The sequence below is a fragment of the Pinus tabuliformis genome, chromosome 3_2 (genome assembly GCF_031772625.1).
Source record: "Pinus tabuliformis cultivar Carrire ecotype Pingquan chromosome 3_2, CPIR1, whole genome shotgun sequence".
Lineage (NCBI taxonomy): Eukaryota > Viridiplantae > Streptophyta > Pinopsida > Pinales > Pinaceae > Pinus > Pinus tabuliformis.
This window is the reverse complement of record NC_142302.1, coordinates 351,506,576-351,526,061: the sequence shown is the minus strand read 5'-3', so window position 1 is coordinate 351,526,061 and position 19,486 is coordinate 351,506,576. Positions and strand designations below refer to the sequence as shown.

Below are 19,486 nucleotides of genomic sequence, written 5' to 3'. Positions count from 1 at the left end.
CAGTTCAGGGGTTAGATTCGAGTCATCTACAAAATGGACATTCATAAGTTGATCATTGTCAAGCAAATAAATACCTTTGATTTGCCCCTGCATTTGTGTTGCCTCCAACAAGTATTTGAGAGCAACAACAATTATGATAAAGGGATGTGGTGCCAAGAAACACCTCCAAATGAAGCACTGCAACACAATAGGTGTCGTAAGCACATCATTCACACTAACACATAAACAAGCCCACAAGAAGTGTGTCACTACAAATCAAAGATACACAAATACAAATCCTAACCAATCCAAAATGTTGAGGATGAAGTCCCATTCAAGTCTATGAAAACGTTATCAAAATTGATCTTTAAAAGGATAGTTTTTTGCTCAAGCTCTAAAGCCCACTCAAGGCCTTCTCAAGTGTTAAATTTCCATGGAACTCTGTAACTACTTAGATGAATCACTGAAAACTTAAACTAGTTAACTTTCACCAAGATATAGAGTCTCTTAACAATTCATATGCAGTGGAATAAGAAAACAAAGATAAAAACACATGCACAAATCAACTAATACAATTGATCTTGGCCTTCCTTGATCAAAACTTGATCTCGGTTTTGCACAAAATTGATCCTTTGTTGCCTCCTTGACTTGCTCTGCAAACCCTGTTGTCTTGCTTCAATTCTACTCCTCTTTGGCCTCCTTATCCCTTGTGTTGATCTCCTATTTCATAGCACACTTCCAGGGCCTACTTCATAGTGCACTTGGGCTCCTATTTTTTAGGACCCCAACTCCACACAACCTACGCACAACCAATTCTCCTAAATTCTAGCGTTCTTGTGCCTCCTATTCTTTAGGACATAATTCCTACACTCTACAATCAAGGCTCTCTCTCACTAACTAGTGAGCTTCGACATGTCACAAACATTTGTGCACAAAACAATTGTGCAACCCTTGTGCCTTCATCCTTCTTTTATAGATTCGATCCATGCTAAATTAGGCAAGTTACAAATTTAGAACTTGAGTTGTGATTTACTAGTTAACTAAGTCGAACTGTTCTCTCTCCAATCATCATTGGAGTTATAACTCATCCTTCTTCAATCAAAGACTGAAGTTCCCAACTCATTCTTTCTAAACTCGAATTGCCACTCAATCCTATAGTCAAACTGAAGAAGGGACTACGTAATTGATCCTCCAACACTACGCATGAACTTGTGAAGTTATTCCCGCAAACTGGAAATAAGCTCACCATCTCCATGAACTCACTCCATAGTCAAAGAAAAACAACTTGTGGTCTTTCTGGCTAAGCCATGAGCCAGAGAAGACCTTCCACTCATTACAATTTTCAACACTCCCTCCCAGAGAGGAAGGTACTTCTGGAAGAACCTCGTCCACCTGGAACTGTCTCCAACACTACCACATTCTTCGTTGCTACAGTTGCTCCCTTGAACTAGAAGACTTCCCTACTTTATCCCGTGGAATCTAATATGAAGACTTGTTCTTTCCAACCATGCTCTGCGAGTTTATCACCTCAGTCATAAGTGCCATGTACACTGTGTATCTCTGTGACTACTTACTCTCACTGAAGGTGGTACTGGGAGGTCCAACTCTCTTCTGATTCTCCCTGAACAACTCTTCTGCCAACTTGGTTCAAACTCTCCCTGTATTGGGAGACACAAACTAAGTGGCTACCTCCACTCACCCTAGGCTCTATTCCTCATCATCCTGCTGGTCAGCCCAACTGCCAACTAGTTGAGACTCAAACTGAGATACTAGCTGAGACTTCAGCTTGAGTAGCTTCTTCTCAGGTACTCTAACCTGCTCTTGCTCTAAGGACTCTCTCAGAGCCCTCCTCTCCTCAACCGTCACTTCTCTACTCTACGCACTTCCTGCCTTGCTGCTCAAGGTTGTGCATATCTCTACCTGGAACTTGTAGAGACTCTTCATCCTCACACCTATTTGCTTCTTACATCCAGAAGCGAATTGCTAGAGGTAAGCCTTACCTCTGTTGAAGATGACATCATAACCCTTGTCCTAAAGGGTAGCTACTAAAACAATATTCTCCTTCAGGCCTGGAACATAAAGGCCATCTCTGAGATGGAAAGGATTACCCAACTCCCTCGGAAAACTGACAGTACCAACTCCTCTAGTCGCATACATGCGATCATCTCCTAGCTCAATTTGAAACTGCATGTCCTTCACCTTTAGGTCGCTGAAATACTTCTTGTTCCCAGTCATGTGGTAGGATGCTCCTGAAGCAATATACCATACGATGTTGCCTGTTGAGCTTGCCATGCAAGCTATCAATGAGAAATCTTTCTCGAACTAGGCAGAAAATGCATACCTCTGCTAATGTAGCCACATGATCCTTACTGGACTCCTCCTTCCGATTAGGGCACTTAGTTGCATAGTGCCCAAACTCATGGCAATGGAAGCACCTGATCTTGCTCAAATCCTTTTTCTTCTCGCCCTTCTGACTACACTCAACCTCTTCTCGGCCCTTCTTGCCCTTGGCTCTGCTACCTTTGCCTGCCAGGGAAAAGTTTTCCTTGTCGTCTACTAGAGCTTCTCTACCAGCTCTCGTCCCTCTCTGGATTTCTTCTTGTAACACAATCACTCCATAACCTTTCCCAACTTGGAATATTATTCTATGTCACTTGCTACATCTTGGAAACTATGCCAAGACTTATGGAGTCCTAGAAGTGCAAGACTCGCAAGGTCTTTTTTTGCTACTATATCACCCACACCACCTAGCTCATCCTGAACCTATATGAACTTTGAAAGATAAGTGATGATGGGCTCTCCTTTGCTCATTCGGATACTTCTTAGCTTCTCTTTGAGAGCAAGCTTCCTAGCATCACTGGAACCCTTATACAAATCTAAGATTGCTTTAAACATCTCATATGTTGTCTTCTTCTCATGGAAATGAGGAATAATATGGCCTTTGATCCCCTCAAGAATGATCCTCCTCGCCTGGGTGTCATTATTGTTATGTTGGGCCAATTGTTGGGCATCTGTAGGTGGCACTATTTGCTGCTTCACAAACTCTAGCACCCCATTATCTTCCAACACCATTGATATTCGCTCCTTCGATGCACAAAAATTCAAGGCTCCCTCTAAACTGTGATCTGACCTTAGTCCTAGGAACGACATATTGTTATCCAAGGAACTGCTCTGCTCTACAAACTCTAGCGCAAGCCTTCAACTTGATCTACATTGTCCACTAACTTGTCAATCTGGTGTCAATCTGGTGTTGGTCTTTATATTGATCTCTACTCTGATACCATGTTAAATTTCCATGAAACTCTGCAACTACTTAGATGAATCACTGAAAACTGAAACTAGTTAACTTTCACCAAGATACAAAATCTCTTAACAATTCATATGCAGCGGAATACAAAAACAAAGATAAAAACACATGCACAAATTGAGACACTTATTTTTCTCAGGAACCCAACAGGGAAAACCTACTTGCCTGATGTGGTTATTTTATTGATTGTTCTTGCAGCAATTGAATCTATTACAAAGCAATCTGTCTCTCTTGGGAAAGTGTTTTGCTTCTCACACAAATCAGCTAATACAATTGATCTTGGCCTTCCTTGATCAAAACTTGATCTTGATTCCTGCACACAGTTGACCCTCTGTTGCCTCCTTGACTTGCTCTGCAAACCCTGTTGTCTTGCTTCAATCCTGCTCCTCCTTGGCCTTATTATCTCCTATTTACTAGCGCACTTGAGCTCCTATTTTTTAGGACCCCAGCCCCACACAACCTACGCACAACCAATTCTCCTAAATTCTAGCGCTCTTGTGCCTCCAATTTTTAGGACACAATTCCTACGCTCCACAATCAAGGCTCTCTCTCACTAACTCGTGGGCTCTGTCTTGTCACTAACCTTTGTGCACAAAACAATTGTGCAATCCTTGTGCCTTCATCCTTCTTTTATAGATTCGATCCATGCTAAATTAGGCAAGTTACAAATTTAGAACTTGAGTCATGATTTACTAGTTAACTGAGTCGAATTGGTTCTCTCTCCGATCATCATTGGAGTTATAGCTCGTCCTTCCTTCAATTAAAGACTAAAGTTCCCAATTCGTCCTTTCTAAACTCGAACTACCACTCGATCCCATAGTCAAACTGAAGAAGGGGCCACGTAACTGGTCCTCCAACACTATGCATGAACTTGTGAAGTTATTCTTGCAGACTGGAAATAAGCTCACTATCTCCATGAACTCGCTCCATGGTCAAAGAAAGACAACCCGTGGTCTTTCTGGCTAAGGCACGAGCCAAAGTATACCTTCTACTCGTTACAATTTTCAACACTCCCTCTTGTGATAAGACTATCTAAAATAAATCTGACGTTTATGAAACTTGTATGCTCCTTGTGAAAATTCTAGCCACCAACAACCAAATCTGCTTGGTAAGGGCTTTGGCAATTATTTTATAGGATACATTTGGAAAGGTAATGGGTAGCCAACCACCCATCGAATCCTATTTAACACCTTTAAGAATGAGTTTGATGATCCCAATATTAACCAACTCCCCATACCCCTCCCCTTGTTAGGTAATAACCTAATCGACAAGCTCCACAACGGCCTCCTATAAAGGGTCAAAACCTAGAAAGTGAAAATGATCTTCAAAGACATGTTGAATCTCCACAGAAACCCCACAAAGTGAAAATGTGGTGAAAATGATCTTCAAAAATGCTTAAGACCATAGACCCAACAGAAACCCCACATGTTACTCGAATAACATCACAATGACCCAACAATGAGACATCATGTGGACATAAGCCTCTCCAATCCAACTTGTCGCGTCTAAAAATAAAGAGTAGTATGCACCAAATAATGCTCATGAAAGCAGTTGCACCACCAAAAAGAGGCACCAAACCAAGTAAAATGCCAAGTATCCACATAGAATGAGCCCTCCAAGAATTTATGCATGTAAGTCATAATAAAATAATTCTCTACATAGGAAGATGTCGTCCAAGGTCCACCTAGGAGAACCCATTAAGTGCACCCTCAAAGATGCATGAGATAAAAAACATATAATAATCCTCCTAGGAGAATGCTCCTTAACAACCTCCTCTAAAAATAGCGAGAAGTCCACAAGATGTATGCAACCCATACACGCGTGAATCTCAAGGCAACCATCTCCATTCATGGATGTGCAAGTTGCCAAGTAGATGGAGCACCCTCCACAAGCTCTCCCTCTGAGACAATTACCAAAAATAGCAAAAAGAACCTTCCACATGCACCCTCCTATAAAAATCTCCAATAATAGAAAGGCGACCAAGTACAAGAATGATAAAGCCACAGGTGTGGCCCTTCAAGAATGCCACACACCTCCCAATAAATGCCCTCCATGGCCACCTCAAATAAAATGATATATACGCCAAGTCAAAGAGGTGAGAGCACTCTCCATTGAAGGTCAAAGATGGAAAGTGTAGCTGATATCTAGGTCACTATGTTTAGCTGCTACCCACCATGAAGTTCAAAATTGGCCAAAATTCAAGGAATGATGAACAAATTTGTTCAAGTTCATCCATTAAATTTAGTTGAATAGAAAAAATCCCATGTCCATCGCTATTGCAATTAAATTTGTAGATAAATTGTTGTGTTATCATATTCACAGGACTTGATGTTGGATCCGCATTTCAGATACATATACGGATGTTATGGATCCACCCATATCCGCGTAGGATTCGCCATATAAACAGATCCTTCAAACCCATAAATGGATCCCATGCTATTGAAATGGATCCTGTGCCAACTACCCCTCACATGCCAGATCCCAAACAAATAGCATTATATTTTTTGGTTTATTTTTTATTTTTTAAGGATATTTGCCACCTGTATGAAGCCCTAATAAGCAAATATACTATTTAGATTTTTAGTTAGATTACTTATTAGTAATCTATAGGCTATATAGTTGTATCAGTTAGTTATTAACAACTTAGAGTCTATATAGCACATGATAATGCTAGCAGAAAAGGTATAACACATCAAAATTTTAATTTTCAAATTTTTATACTACTAACAGAAATGCTTTGAGACAATACATAGATAATAATTTATAGTGTACAAAAGATGGTTGTATCATTAATAATTTCATTAGTTCAATCCCCTCCAACTCCAGTTGAAGAGTCCTCCTATAACAGTATGATACATAGAATATAGCATGTTCTCAAACAGTTTACAACATTCATTTAACGCTGTAACTAGATGGGAATTTTTAGATTTTAAGATAAATTTCAAGAAAGATGATAGGCTGATCATGATGTAGAGTTGAGATATTCAAAGGATAAGCATATAGACCCATCTTTGGACATGTATTTAGACCTACTCTACATCATCATATCAATAGAGTGATCATTGATGAGACACTCAAATTTGTATTTTACAATTATCCTTTCTGTATAAAGCATGATGCATCATGATTTGAATCTTCAGATTTATGAATTATTTAATGATTTTAGTTCTAATATTGTGATTCATGAATGGTCTTGATTTTTAACTTTGAGTATGTTTTTTAAAATTAAAAAAAATATAATTGTAATTTTCGTATATGGTGTTTCAACTTTCCCCACCATATACGAATCCTGGCTTTTCAAAAATATGGTGGATCTGTATCCGAATCCTAATATGTATTCATATCTGTTTTTGTTTCTTGGTAAATTAGGTAAATTGATTTTTTTAATGGAACTTGTTAAAATCTACTTATTTCTACAATTAAAAGAATACACTATGTAGATATTCATATTTACAGTTTAGCTTATGAGGCCCGAATGTTCTCTCCAATCATTAAAATTCATTCTTTGGAATGGTTAACATTGAAATGTCCATAGGGTATAGTCTATTGAAACTAGAAGGGTAATCAAAAAGCATGCACTCTAGAATCAAATAGTGAATTAATCCCTTCGTTTTTAGTTAGCTAGACCCCACCTTGAATCATCCATTCACATGGAGACAAATAGCCAATTCAGATGTTCACCTACAAATTGTATATATCTGTTGCACAATGTGTATACATAAAATATATATATCATATATATAGGATATAATATAAAGCATTTTTGGATTAAATTATTTATAGAGTTAACTTATATAATTGGTTTAGTTTAGATTATAAATTAAATCAATCAATAATAGGTTATAAGTTAATATAAACTTATTTATAATAAATGCTTAATTTGTGTACATATATACATATACATACATACATATATATAACTAAAAGTAATATTGCACATGACGTGCATGTTAGGGCGGCTGGGGCGGTTGGCTTTCGCACCCCCCAGCCGTGATCGAGTCCTGCGGCGGCCCTCGTTGGGCGATTTCGAACGGCTACGCCGTAATATGTTGGCTTCGGCCATATTCTGCTGATCTGCTGGCTTCGGCCATATTCTGCTGGCTTCGGCCGTATTGTAAAAAATATCTGTAGGCTTCGGCCATATGTGGATTTTCTCTCTGAAAAAAAACTAAAAGTAATATTTTTATTATTTATTATATATAGAATATATAATATATAATATATATATATATATATATATATATATATATATATATATATATATATATATATATATATATAATAGTTTATAACTATATATCCCTAGATGGGGTGGCAAATATGAGCCAAACTTTGGACACATGCAATGAGCGGGGGGATCGGATCCACCATCGACAACCCACTCATGTGAGGGGGAAGGAGTGGTCGCCTCACCCTCTGTTTAATCTATCACATAGCTTCATGATGCCCCACATCAAATCCATTCTGAGGGCTCATTCATTGCTTGCAACTGACATAGTTGGGAACCTTCCCGAAGGTAATTAGGATATGTCAATGATTTTTCATTCCATTTCCTCCATTATCGCGCTTGGTCTAGCCACTACTCTTTGTGCTCCTCCCATTTGCAGAGTAAGTACCCACAGACAAATTGTTGTTTTCTCAATTCGCAAGGGGGTAGGACAAGGTCCTCCTAACTTGGCCTCCCCCGTGGAGTTTATCCCCAGCTCATTCGATCTTCCTCCACTCAAAGCCAAAGTGTGTCTGCGCAAGGTGGTGGTGGCACTAATTTGGAACTCTCACACTAGGTGGAGGGCAAATCGTATTGCAAGTAACCTACAGAAGTGGGAGTGGAGGCTACACTCTAACTGAGCTTCATTCCGCAGCTTTTGTGTGCAAATACTCTGGGCAACAGCCTCCCAGTGTAGTGTTTTACTCAGAATATCCAAATGTTGGCTATATATTCTCTTTTGCTTGTTGGAGCATGAATATGCTTGCACTGTGTTCATGACTATTTAGACTACATGTTGTGTTCTCTCGTTATTGGTAGCACCTTTCTGAGCCGGGAAATTTACCTCAGCTACTAGCCCCCTCCTTATACATCTCTCCCCGCAATGCTATTGGTTGTCTCGACATCCTTTGGTCCCTACAAACCCCTCCCTTCACTGAATTTTCAGATATTCCCTCTCATGGGTGCTTCCTTTCATGCCTTCCTCTCTACTACCATAGTTGTGCTCTACTCCTCTCTTTTTGCTACCTTCGCTTCTCCCTCAATTTTTCGCTCCTCCACAGCATGGCGAGACAAAGTGCTAAAAGTCGTCAAGGTTCCTCTAATAGAGTAGAAGGGAGCACTAGGCCAAAATGTAGCCAAAATATATTACTCCCAAACCCCTATTGAAATTCAGGATGAAATTAAAACTTTTGTTGCTAAAGTCCATGCCAACATATATGAATATTCAGATCCCAAGGTGCTAGCTTCTATGGCAAAATGGGTCCCTTATCCGGGGCACACCCGTGGAAGACAGCACCAGTACCTTTGCACTATATAACTCTATTGGAATATCAAATCCCTCCACAACAAAGTGCTTTTGGAGCGTAATGAAGCAAAATGAGAGATCTTGACGCAATTAGATGAATAGCAATTGGAGCATCATGACTTAGGACTCAAGCATCGCGATATGGCTTTGTATCTTACCTAAATAGAGACCATTCTAAGTCGTGGCAAGGATCCAACCTTACTTGGGACTCCATTAGAACCTATTAACATGTCCACATCCTCCTGAGTTGTTTTCATAGCCTTCAGTTTTCTTAGTATGACCTCCCATCTATGGGATGCCTTCTCTTGTTAGTTTATATTGTTTGTACTTGGATGTTTATGTTAAGCATGGTTTTGTTTATATCATTAGCACTGGTGAAGCTAGCAAACTCAACAAATACTAGCATAGCAAGTGTTGTTTTTGTGTTAAGTTTTGGACTAGAGCTCTATTTTTCCGCCACTAATCTAATTTTCCTAGCAGTAGACCAGGGCGGTAATACATGATATCTTTGTAATGCCTTTTGATATCTAATAGAAATTGATGAATTTACAAATATATATATATATATATATATATATATATATATATAAATGGGGATTTTTATCAAAATCTTTTGGCTAGGCGAAATTTTCTCGAACTTCTTGTTGACGAATTCAAACATGAACGAGAAGACTTGGGCTGAAATATCCATGCCATAAAGATAAGAGAGCACCTAGGAGAGGTGTCCTAGAAAAGTGTGCCATGTAACTACCTCAACCAGCCAAAAATAACAAATACTCTCAAATGAAATGCACCATAGAGAAGTGTGCCAACCTCTCTAAGAAACAATAACTTAATGCATGCCTTGAAAATTATGGCCTAAAAGAGGGGGGTGGGAGCGCTCCAAAAGTAAAACTCGACCAACTCCAAGAAACCAATCCAAGAGTGTGAAAAGGAAACCAATGAAGTTGGGTGCCCCAAATATTAACCTTAATCTAGATAAAGTAGATTAATTCAACCATTGAATGGTTAAATCAACTTTCACATGTGCACACAAAGGTTAATACTCAAATACAACCATAGTCCCCCCTCCAATACACCAACTAATTAAATCACTATGAACATGTGTGCCAATGACAAGTGCACTCTAATGGAGTGTCGTACCATGTAAATAAAATATGTTCTCCCTAGCAAAACCCCAACATGATAACAACAAAACATAAAACCACCACTAAGGGATTATTACATCAAAAATCATCATCGAACCTTAGGAAAAGGTTAGATCACCATTAAATAATATGTGATATCCCCTCCCTTCCCCTTCTAACTCATAGCTCTATGATACTAGCAAATATGTACCAAGTTGTGATCAACAAGGCAAGCACATGCAAGAAGACCACCAAATCAACAATAACAACCATCCAACCAAGGAGAAGTGAAACTCCCCCAAACTAAAGATCTCCATCAAATGATATGATGCCATGTAGAGAAAGGGCTCCATGAAAATAAACCCCACCAAGTTGTTTCAAAAGCTCCAATGAACCAATAGCAAATCTCAATCAATGTGATGAAAATCACAATGCGGAACCTCATACAATATGAGGTGTAACAAGGTCCACTCATCTATCCACTATAGTTTCTGTACATTCTCAATGTTGTCTTTATTATTGGCCAATAAGGAAACAACACTAAAAGGTGGTTTTGATGGATGGAATTTTTTCAGTTCCATTTCTCCAACCTCCTAACACCATCCATTAAAGGGGTTCAACCCTAATTGTTGTTGCATAACCTAAAGGGAAGTATAGACTTGGATTTCATGACTCTTCCTATGCCATACAACCATCTTGCCCCAACCCCAAAGGAATTTCATTCTGTGAAGAATAGCTACCTCCCACCAAGAAATCCAACCACTCTCCATGACAAGGTTGGCAACCAAAAACCAAACCAGTACGACCATAGCCCTACACTCATCAAATTGAAGTAGAAAGAAATTGAGCTTAAAGGAAAATTGGCTACATTAGGACAATGGCTACCAATAAGCATTCAAGTAGAGATGGGGAAGTGAACAAACCCCATACTAGTCAAGTCAATGTGCACTAAATATCCAATGGTAGAAGAAAAGGTAGCCACATGCAAATTTGCACTAAAAATTTCTAGCCTAGCCTATATGTGACAAGTACCACATTGATTGTGTGTATCACCCTACCGGTGCAAGATTCTTCTGACTCAAAACGATATTGAAGACAACCAACAATCTTTTACAAACATTCCAAGCTTATCACTCATTACCAAAAATACCTGTAGGCTGTACCACACCCTCCAACATGATCACCATCTCACTCAACCATATTAAAATCTTTACCAATGACCCCTCAATAGGTTGGAGATACCAACAAGCATCACAAATGGGTAAAACCAACCAGATCACTATGGGCACAAACAAAACAAAAAATCCATGCCTTACTCGATAACATCACAATCATCCAACAATGAGACATGGGGTCCATACCTCTATCCAATATAGTCTAGACACATTCTTAGGGTGTTGCCTTTCTTTTTGGCCAACAAGGAAACAACACTAAAAGGTGATCTTGATGGAAGGATAAATATATTTTCTCGAAATTCTATGAATACTTTTCAACCTTTTTCAACATAGCTTAGCTTGTGGCAAGCTTGGTGGGAAGTCTACCATGAGCCCGAGGGGGGTGTTTGAGGGACCAGGAAAAAATTTGAATTTAAAGTTGGGTCAATTGGACCATTTTATTAGCAAGAGAACAAGTTGGACTACTCCCCCATTGTATAGAGAGAGCTTTCAATAGAGTTTATAATTGGGGAAAATTTTGCAATACTCATACCCATTCTTGGCTTGAATGGAGAGGAACCAGCAAAGCTAATCATTTCCAAGTCAACACAAGAATTTTTTTTGGAGTTTGGAGGAATAATAACATTATGAAATCTCCACAAGATTGAGTTTGATATTCAAGGCCTCAATTGAAACAATGAACTACGCAACAACTTATAAAGAAGCAATACAATATCTCCAAATAACCAAAAGATGGTATTTATCTAAAGTCTTTCAATTCTTTGAATAATAATGACTAACTAGACTTTGTATATCTACGAGCCTACAATGACCATGTAGGCCAACGTACACCATTATATTAATATATTAGACCATAAATTCCCAGAATAATTTACGTTAGTTAACCCCCTTGTTGACAACTCAATTTGGCAAGCATTCTGCTTGTTGAGAAATTCATGTCTTGAGTCTTTACAATGTTAGGCCTACAAGAAAGTTCAAGTACAAGCTTTCATTTTTATAATATTTCACAACAACAAAAAATAGATAGAATGATAGAAAATATGCATGCAACATGTGGAGCAGGAGTAAGCACCTCATGCTTCATGACTTTAAAATAAACCTCCAATGTTTCCAAAGGACTCCAACACTAGCTAGTACCCAGCTCACCCCCCTTGCCCTTGGCCATCAGACCCAGGTGACCTTCACATCACTGGCTTCACTGTCAGATCTCTCTCTCTCACACACACTCTCTCTCTTGACTGGCTCTTAAGCTGTCCACTTTTGCAGTCTTGGACAAGTTCACTAAGAATTTTGTATCGCCATACCTTTGTCACGGTTATATACATGAGTTTTGAGACTGTTCTACTGCAGGTTTCTTTCTTTAAATTATTTTTGGCATCTTCTAGGAGCTGCGCTTGCACTCCCACATTGTATTCATACTAGTTGTATTCTTCAGTCCCATTGACCTACTTTTATGGTCATTTGTTGGGCAATAATGAAATTACCTTATCTTATTATCTTTGCACATATTAGAAATCTACTGTCCAGAAGTGTGACAATTATATTATAGACTAGCCATTAAAGCCAATAAAAAGATGAAATAAAAAAGGGAATGTCTGCAACATGTTTGGTTGCTAAACCGTCTTAGCTTTTTTCTTCTTTTTGAATTTTTACCTTTTGCCTATTTATGACTTTGCTTGTATCTTTGTGCAGTTCCCTAGATTGGCATACTGCATCTTTCAGCTTTATGGAAGAGTAACATATGTAACCATACATGCGTGTGGTCACATCCATTCAACTCAACCAGTTATTCAATTCATGATGAAAATATATTCTATTCCAAACAGTTCCATATCTGAAATTTCTCAAACTCTTACTTCATCTAAGTGTATAAATTTTAATTTGATCTTTTGCCTGATAGGAGTGTCTGCATTTTTTTGCAACAAGGGGATAAATTGATAATACAGGAAACAGGTTAAAGATCACAAACCTGATAACTGTAGAGTTTGACATATATGAGTGGCATTCTTTGGTTCATTCTGTTGTAGTGCCTCGCAATACGATTTACTGTCTCAGGTACATACTCTAATACAAGATTAAGGTAAAGTTCTTCTTTGTCTGTTGTTGAGAAAAAACAGTGTTTAAGAGCAACAATATTTGGATGGTCTAACATATGCATTATCTGCAGCTCTCGGTTCTTGTACCGCTTGTCTTGAAGAACCTTCTTGATTGCAACAATTTCTCCGGTTTCTCTGCATTTAGCCTGCACAAGGTAATCATCATAAATTTTCATTTCAAACACACAAAATAAAATAAAAAAACATTATATAAAATCCCCATTTTGGAATAAAGAAGTCGATTATGACCTGAAAGACAACGCCAAAAGACCCTGTTCCAACCACATGTTCCGCAATGTAGCTGATGGTCTGTCAAGTCAATAAAAGAATAAATAAACAATTGAAAAAAGGACCCGTAAGGAAACTAGCTTCACTTAGATTCTTGGTTGTGACCTAATGAACTCCCGTTGTGAACACAATTATTAGGTGAACCTGTTTAGGTTGGCCATTTCTGCCACCAATGGTTGTAGCTATAATGTGGCCTGACTCTGCACCCATTCCATCAACAATAGCTGGCTCAATATCCTGCAATTGATTTTCATTGACATGTCAGACAAGAACCATGTATAAAAAATATTTCCATGAAAACAGGAAACATGCATACAATAGATGTATTTTTTCAATTCTTCAAAATAGAATTTTTCTCTTGAAGCAAAAAACGTTAGCTTACTTTCTCATCGTCGACATCCAATTTGTTGTCTCTTATCCTCATCTCAAGCATCTCTCTACCAAGCCAATCGACACTGTTCACTGGCCCTTTTAACCTGTTGATTGTCCTCGAACTCCCCACACCTCCACTGTGCCCTAAGCTCGCTGATGCCATAAATGGCTCGAGTTTCAACAATCTGGAAATTAGTGTATTTTTCCCCTTGGCCTTCTACTCCCCGCTCTCATCTCGTTTGGATTCATTCAACCTGCAGATGCTTCCAAGCTGTAGAAACCAGGTTGTGAATAAAGGCGGCACTTCAAAAATATAGACGAGCTAAAGCCAAATTTTGAAGACATCAAGTTTGTCAATAGGCATTTTACATAGCAGTAAATATTTTTCCCCTCAGCCAAAAATAAGGTTTAACACCAAAACACAGGATCAACAAATGTGAAGAGCTCAGTTCCTTTCAAAGAGCCTCGAGCCCTTAAAATAGAAACAAAACTAGAGTTTTCGTGCTTCAATGAAAGCCTGTTTGTTGTATAGGTTTTAAGATTAGTTCTAACAGTGCTGGAAGGAAAACAGAGATCACAGTTTCTCAAGGAATAGTTTTGCATTGGGAAACCTTCCTACAAAAATTCTTTAGTTTTTAAAGGTGGTCAAAATTATGATCCGTGAGTATCAGTATCACAGTATCACCACAATAGAGTCAACACGTGAATTTAAAATATACATGCCAACATCCATAGCTTTTATGATAAGATGCCAAAATCCTAGGGGCTAATTTTATCATGGTTCTCTAGATAAACAATTTCAAAAAGTAAAAATTTCAAAAATGATTCAAAGGTCTGACATAGCGGTCCAATTACAATTCAATAAATAGCAACCGTAAAGACAGAGATACGCAAAGATTAGACATGCAAATCAACTAAAGCATCTATCAACTTATCAAGCTACTATAAGTAATGTAATTAATCAGAAAAATGGATCCAGAAACATCATTAAACTTGTAGAAAGGTTCGTATGAAGTTAGTCAAACTTCGAAGGTATTTCATCTTGAGTAAGCATCAGTTACACTCATAGAATCATCAAAGGAAAAGCATCTACAGAGGAACCATGCAAATGATAGAAATGGGCAAACTATCACTAGCTTGATGTCTTTCATGTGATTTAAATGTGATTGCAACCCCCTAACTTCCATGTATAATTACTACAATTGAATCTCACTGCCCATAAGCTACAATTACTACTAGAAGAATCTCCCAGCAGGTTTCTTTAATGGAGCAATGAATTCTCAGGCCAGTGGATGAGGAGCTCACATTGCTCTTCATGGCAATATAAATATTCACCTCAGTTGGTCCTGCAGTCCAGGACCAAAATCATGGGCAGAAGTAACTGCTCTGTGGGGGCTCTTATTTTGTGCTAGACGGATCTACCTCGACACATTGTTTATGCTCAGCGATTCCAAAGTCAAAATTGACTGGATCAACGATTGCTCGGATTTCGCCCCGCGGCTACTGTGCAATTGGAAGCGCATGATAAAGGAATTGAAATCCAGTTTCAAAGTAGTCCAGTTTTCTCACATTGACAGGGTTCAAAATCCCGTGGTGGATCATCTCTCTAAGCAGGGGCTCCATTGCGAGATGGGTGTTCCCTATATTCTGAACTTTCTTCTGACAAAGCATGGTGGTTTTTGTTATTAGAATGTCTGTAGGTATTATATAATTAGTCTTTTTTGTCTTAAACAATATGTGATACTTTCTTCAGTGAATATATTTTTGGATTATCGCTGCAAAATGCTATAAGTATATATGTATATTTATGAGACGATGGTTTCTAGGTTTTCATTTCCAGTATTCAGTACATGCTTTGTCTTTTAGACCATACAGACTCATGTAAACAGTTTTTCTTTTCAATAGAAAACTGGTTTGTTTTACCTTTCCTGAAGGAAAAAAAAAAAAAACTACCAGAAATGAGAAAAAGAGAAATGATAATGGAACAAGAAATAGGGAAAAGGGATTGTGGGGCATGTTCCAATGTTTTCAACAATGCGACTCTATGATCCAAGATTTTTGTTCTTAGATTAGCGACTTTGCTGACATCATCCACTGCGAAAAGTTGCTAGGGTCTAAGGTTGCTGCTACCTATCTTGCGCTTCATACATATGCTTGTAACTTGGGCATTACGTTTTCCTCATTTTCAATATTTTTTATTTCATAGCTTGTATATTCTTTAATCATTAAACGAGTGCCATTTGTATAACACACCAGCCACTCTCGACATGGAGGTTATGTAGACTGGCTCATACTTTGCCGATGCTTATATTCTTGTTTCAGCTAAAGACATTGCCTAAGTACGAAAGTTGGTATCAAGTTATAGTTGTTCTTATTTTTCTCCAATAGTTATCTGAAGTGGTTCAATAATGCCTGTCATGTACCGGTGTCTTTCACTCAAGGTTTGAATACCTCCTCAGCATCTTTGATTTATTGCCACGCCACTTCTTTGGGTAGAGTTCATTTTCTGTATTACGTGGTGCAGCCTAATTCTGAATTCTGCAAATGCTGTTAGGTTATACAAGAATAGTGCTCTGCTATCATGTATAGAAAGCTTAATACGTGTTCAGCGGCAACCCTCCTTATCCTATTTACCCCCATGCTAGCTACCCGGCCAAGCGATTGGGCATGCTGGAAAGCATAAATCTACTAAGCATTATCCTTAATACACTCAAGACTAGCTACGGATTCAGCAAATGCCACCAGTTTCTTTTGTTAAACAAAGAGAAATAAACATCCAAAGAATCAATTCCTCTTAATGTCAGCCGATCTTTAAAATGCCATGAACAGCTACTCTTGAAGTGTGTAATGTGACCAAACCCCGGATCCGCTAACATTAGAAAAGTAGTAAAATACGCCAAAAGATGTATCCGCTTGCAGGAATAAAATTAAAAACATCAAACCCCGGATCCTATTAGATACACTAAAATTATCAAACCCTAGATTATATCTATACCAAGATTACTCAAACGGATACTAAAGTTAACAAAGCTTCCATTTACCAGCGAATTTCAGCTCCAAAACGCCAGTACAATCACCGAACGACCTCGATTTTACATCACGAGATAAATTCAGTCGTTCTTTTTCCGTGTCTGCGTACCTTGAGGCTGGGCAAAGGCTTCTCCGGGCGCCATTGAATCGATCATCAGTACATCCAATCTTCCAGAAGCTCCTTCGCTCGCTCTATCTGAAACCCCCACTCCCTTTCCTTTCCAGCTCTTCTGCTGCTTCTACTGAAAAATGTCACATGGCACATGAGTTCTCGTCAGTTAACGCAAAATATATATATATATATACAATATATATATATCAATCATATCGGGGCCGATAGACGGAATGTCCTCTACTGCTGCTGGTGCTTGCGTTAGCTGCTTAACTTTTGAACTTCAGTATTGTAATAAAAAATGGCCTTCCGTCGATTGACGGCGCTTGCCTCTCTTTTCAAATTTTTCTTTCATTTCGTGTCTTTACCACCTTTTCCTTTTAACTGCAGTGCTGGAAACCCAGTGGAGTGACATGTGGGAGAATTTTATTGGTTCGACGATGCAACGTGTGCCACCTGGTTTTGGACAAGATTGTCAGCAACTCTAGATAAACAGTCCACGTGGCAATCGAACTCTTAGCCAGCCGTCACTGGTCAGCACACTGCTAGTTGGCCTTCTGTTCCTTCAGCTTTGATAGGCCATGAACCCTTTTTCCCGTGTTAACAGACGTTGTGCATAAATGATTAAATTGGTTTCACTGTGTGCTCAAATGATGGTGTTCAATTTGACGAACCACCCTTCCGGTCAACAAAAATAGACCTGCAGATATAATGCACTTCGGTTTTGGTATTTGTTGGTTTGTTATCACTCGAACATTAACTACCATGTAAACTCATTGTTAACAGGTTTTGAAAGCGACTTTTTTGTCAAAGTTCATATGGTGATTTAAAGTTTATCTTTTTATCAGTATCAAATATTAACTACATTGCAAAGAGTGCAAACTATTTGTTAATAAGTTTGAAAATGACTTTTCTTCAGAAACTTCGTCAGAGAATTTATATGGCGATTAAAGCTTACCTTTTATCATCTACTATATGTAAAATGATTTTTTATATTTTTAAATAAATAATAAATTGATAGGTTTATAATATAATATTTATAGTTCAATTGTATTTATGATATATTAAAGTGGGATGAAAATATAACTAAAATGTTTTGTTATGTTATTATATTCTCGTAATAAAATTTAATATGTATATAAATTATATAATAAATAAGAAAGGTATTCTTATTCTTTACTTCTTTAAAGGTAATAATTTGAATTGTTTTTTTTTTAAATTAAAAGTTTGAGGTGTTGTTATATTTTTGTTTTAATATAAAATTGGTAAGAGTGTGTTAAAAAAAACTAATTAGGATTAATAATCTTTTGTGAATAGTGAAAGGGTTTTAGTTCATAGAGTTTGATGAATAATATGTTTTCTTAATTGATATTTTGAAATTATTAATTTTCTAAAAATTCTTATTCTAATTAAATAATAATAATATTTTTTTTTGCAAATAAATCGTTTTCAATTTTCACTTTTATTTTAACATTTTTCTCTTTAAAATTATAATTATAATAATATTAATGATAATATCAATATTTTGAAACTCTTTCATCATTTTCTATCTCACCGGTAATGAAGCCACTAAATAGCATCTTCAATCCAATTCACTTGAAACTTTAAGTTAACTTTATTTCAAGCTAAATAAAACTTTTTCATATTATTTAACTAAATCTTAAATAATAGTGAATAATCTTAGTCTTATTTTCTACTTGCATAAAACCAACCTCCAAAAGGAATATTAGAAGGAAGGATGCTTTGTGTTTAAGGGAAGACCGTTTATTAAAAATAAAAATAAAAAACTTCAAATTTTATAATCATAGTGATAATCAACATTTCAAATAAACATTAATTTCTCCTCTCAATTAAAACTAAATGCATTTCTAATTGTTTTCAAAGTCAAAATAAACTTTTGAATATCTTATAAGATTGTTCATTATAAAAACTTTTGAATTTGTTGTTGAATTTTACTTCAAGTTTTTCTATAAACATTATAACCCAAACTTCACAACCATATAGAATCATTAAGATTATAAATATGTCAATGAGAAACTTTTTTCCCCACAAATTAAAACTTCACAAATTTAAAATTGTTTTTAAGACAAAAACAAACTTTCTAACCTCCCATGATCATTATTTGTTGTATCATTCTCTAAGCATGGATCAAATTCGTTGAAGTGCAAAACACCTCAAAAGATCATATATTTCAAGTAAGTGTGTGCATGTGTCAACTCTATCTTGAGTATGAAAGTAATTATACATATCCATCACACTCTGTAAATTTTATTTATATATATTACATGTCAATTTTGTCGTACTGAGTATAGAAAAACTTACAAATTTCCTTCATATCAACTAACAGTAATTGAGATATTTTAATTATAAGAACCTTTTCAATTTAAATGATCTCACACAAACACATAAGTATTTTATTTAAGGTGAACATAGAAATATTGTATTTGAAATATTTCTTTATTACCAATATTTTTTTAAAATATTATG

General features: G+C 37.1%; 1 protein-coding gene across 4 annotated transcripts in view; it reads right to left on the bottom strand.

Annotated features, from left to right (window-relative positions):
* The window catches only part of LOC149180914 (shaggy-related protein kinase kappa-like), a 228,951-nt gene extending 211,729 nt beyond the window's left edge, over positions 1-17,222 (bottom strand). Inside the window, exons 1-5 of one of the 4 annotated variants that reach the window (XM_089416387.1) lie at positions 16,899-17,222; positions 13,868-14,111; positions 13,630-13,722; positions 13,447-13,506; positions 13,071-13,343 (exon numbers count right to left, since the gene is read on the bottom strand). In XM_089416387.1, coding sequence (XP_089272513.1) covers positions 13,071-13,343; positions 13,447-13,506; positions 13,630-13,722; positions 13,868-14,020 — 579 coding nt within the window. In that variant the 5' untranslated portion in view covers positions 14,021-14,111; positions 16,899-17,222. Of the gene's footprint in view, positions 1-13,070; positions 13,344-13,446; positions 13,507-13,629; positions 13,723-13,867; positions 14,129-16,898 lie in introns of all 4 variants that reach the window. The other 3 variants (XM_089416388.1, XM_089416385.1, XM_089416386.1) reach the window with 3 other exon arrangements.
* Positions 17,223-19,486: the final 2,264 nt, after the last annotated feature.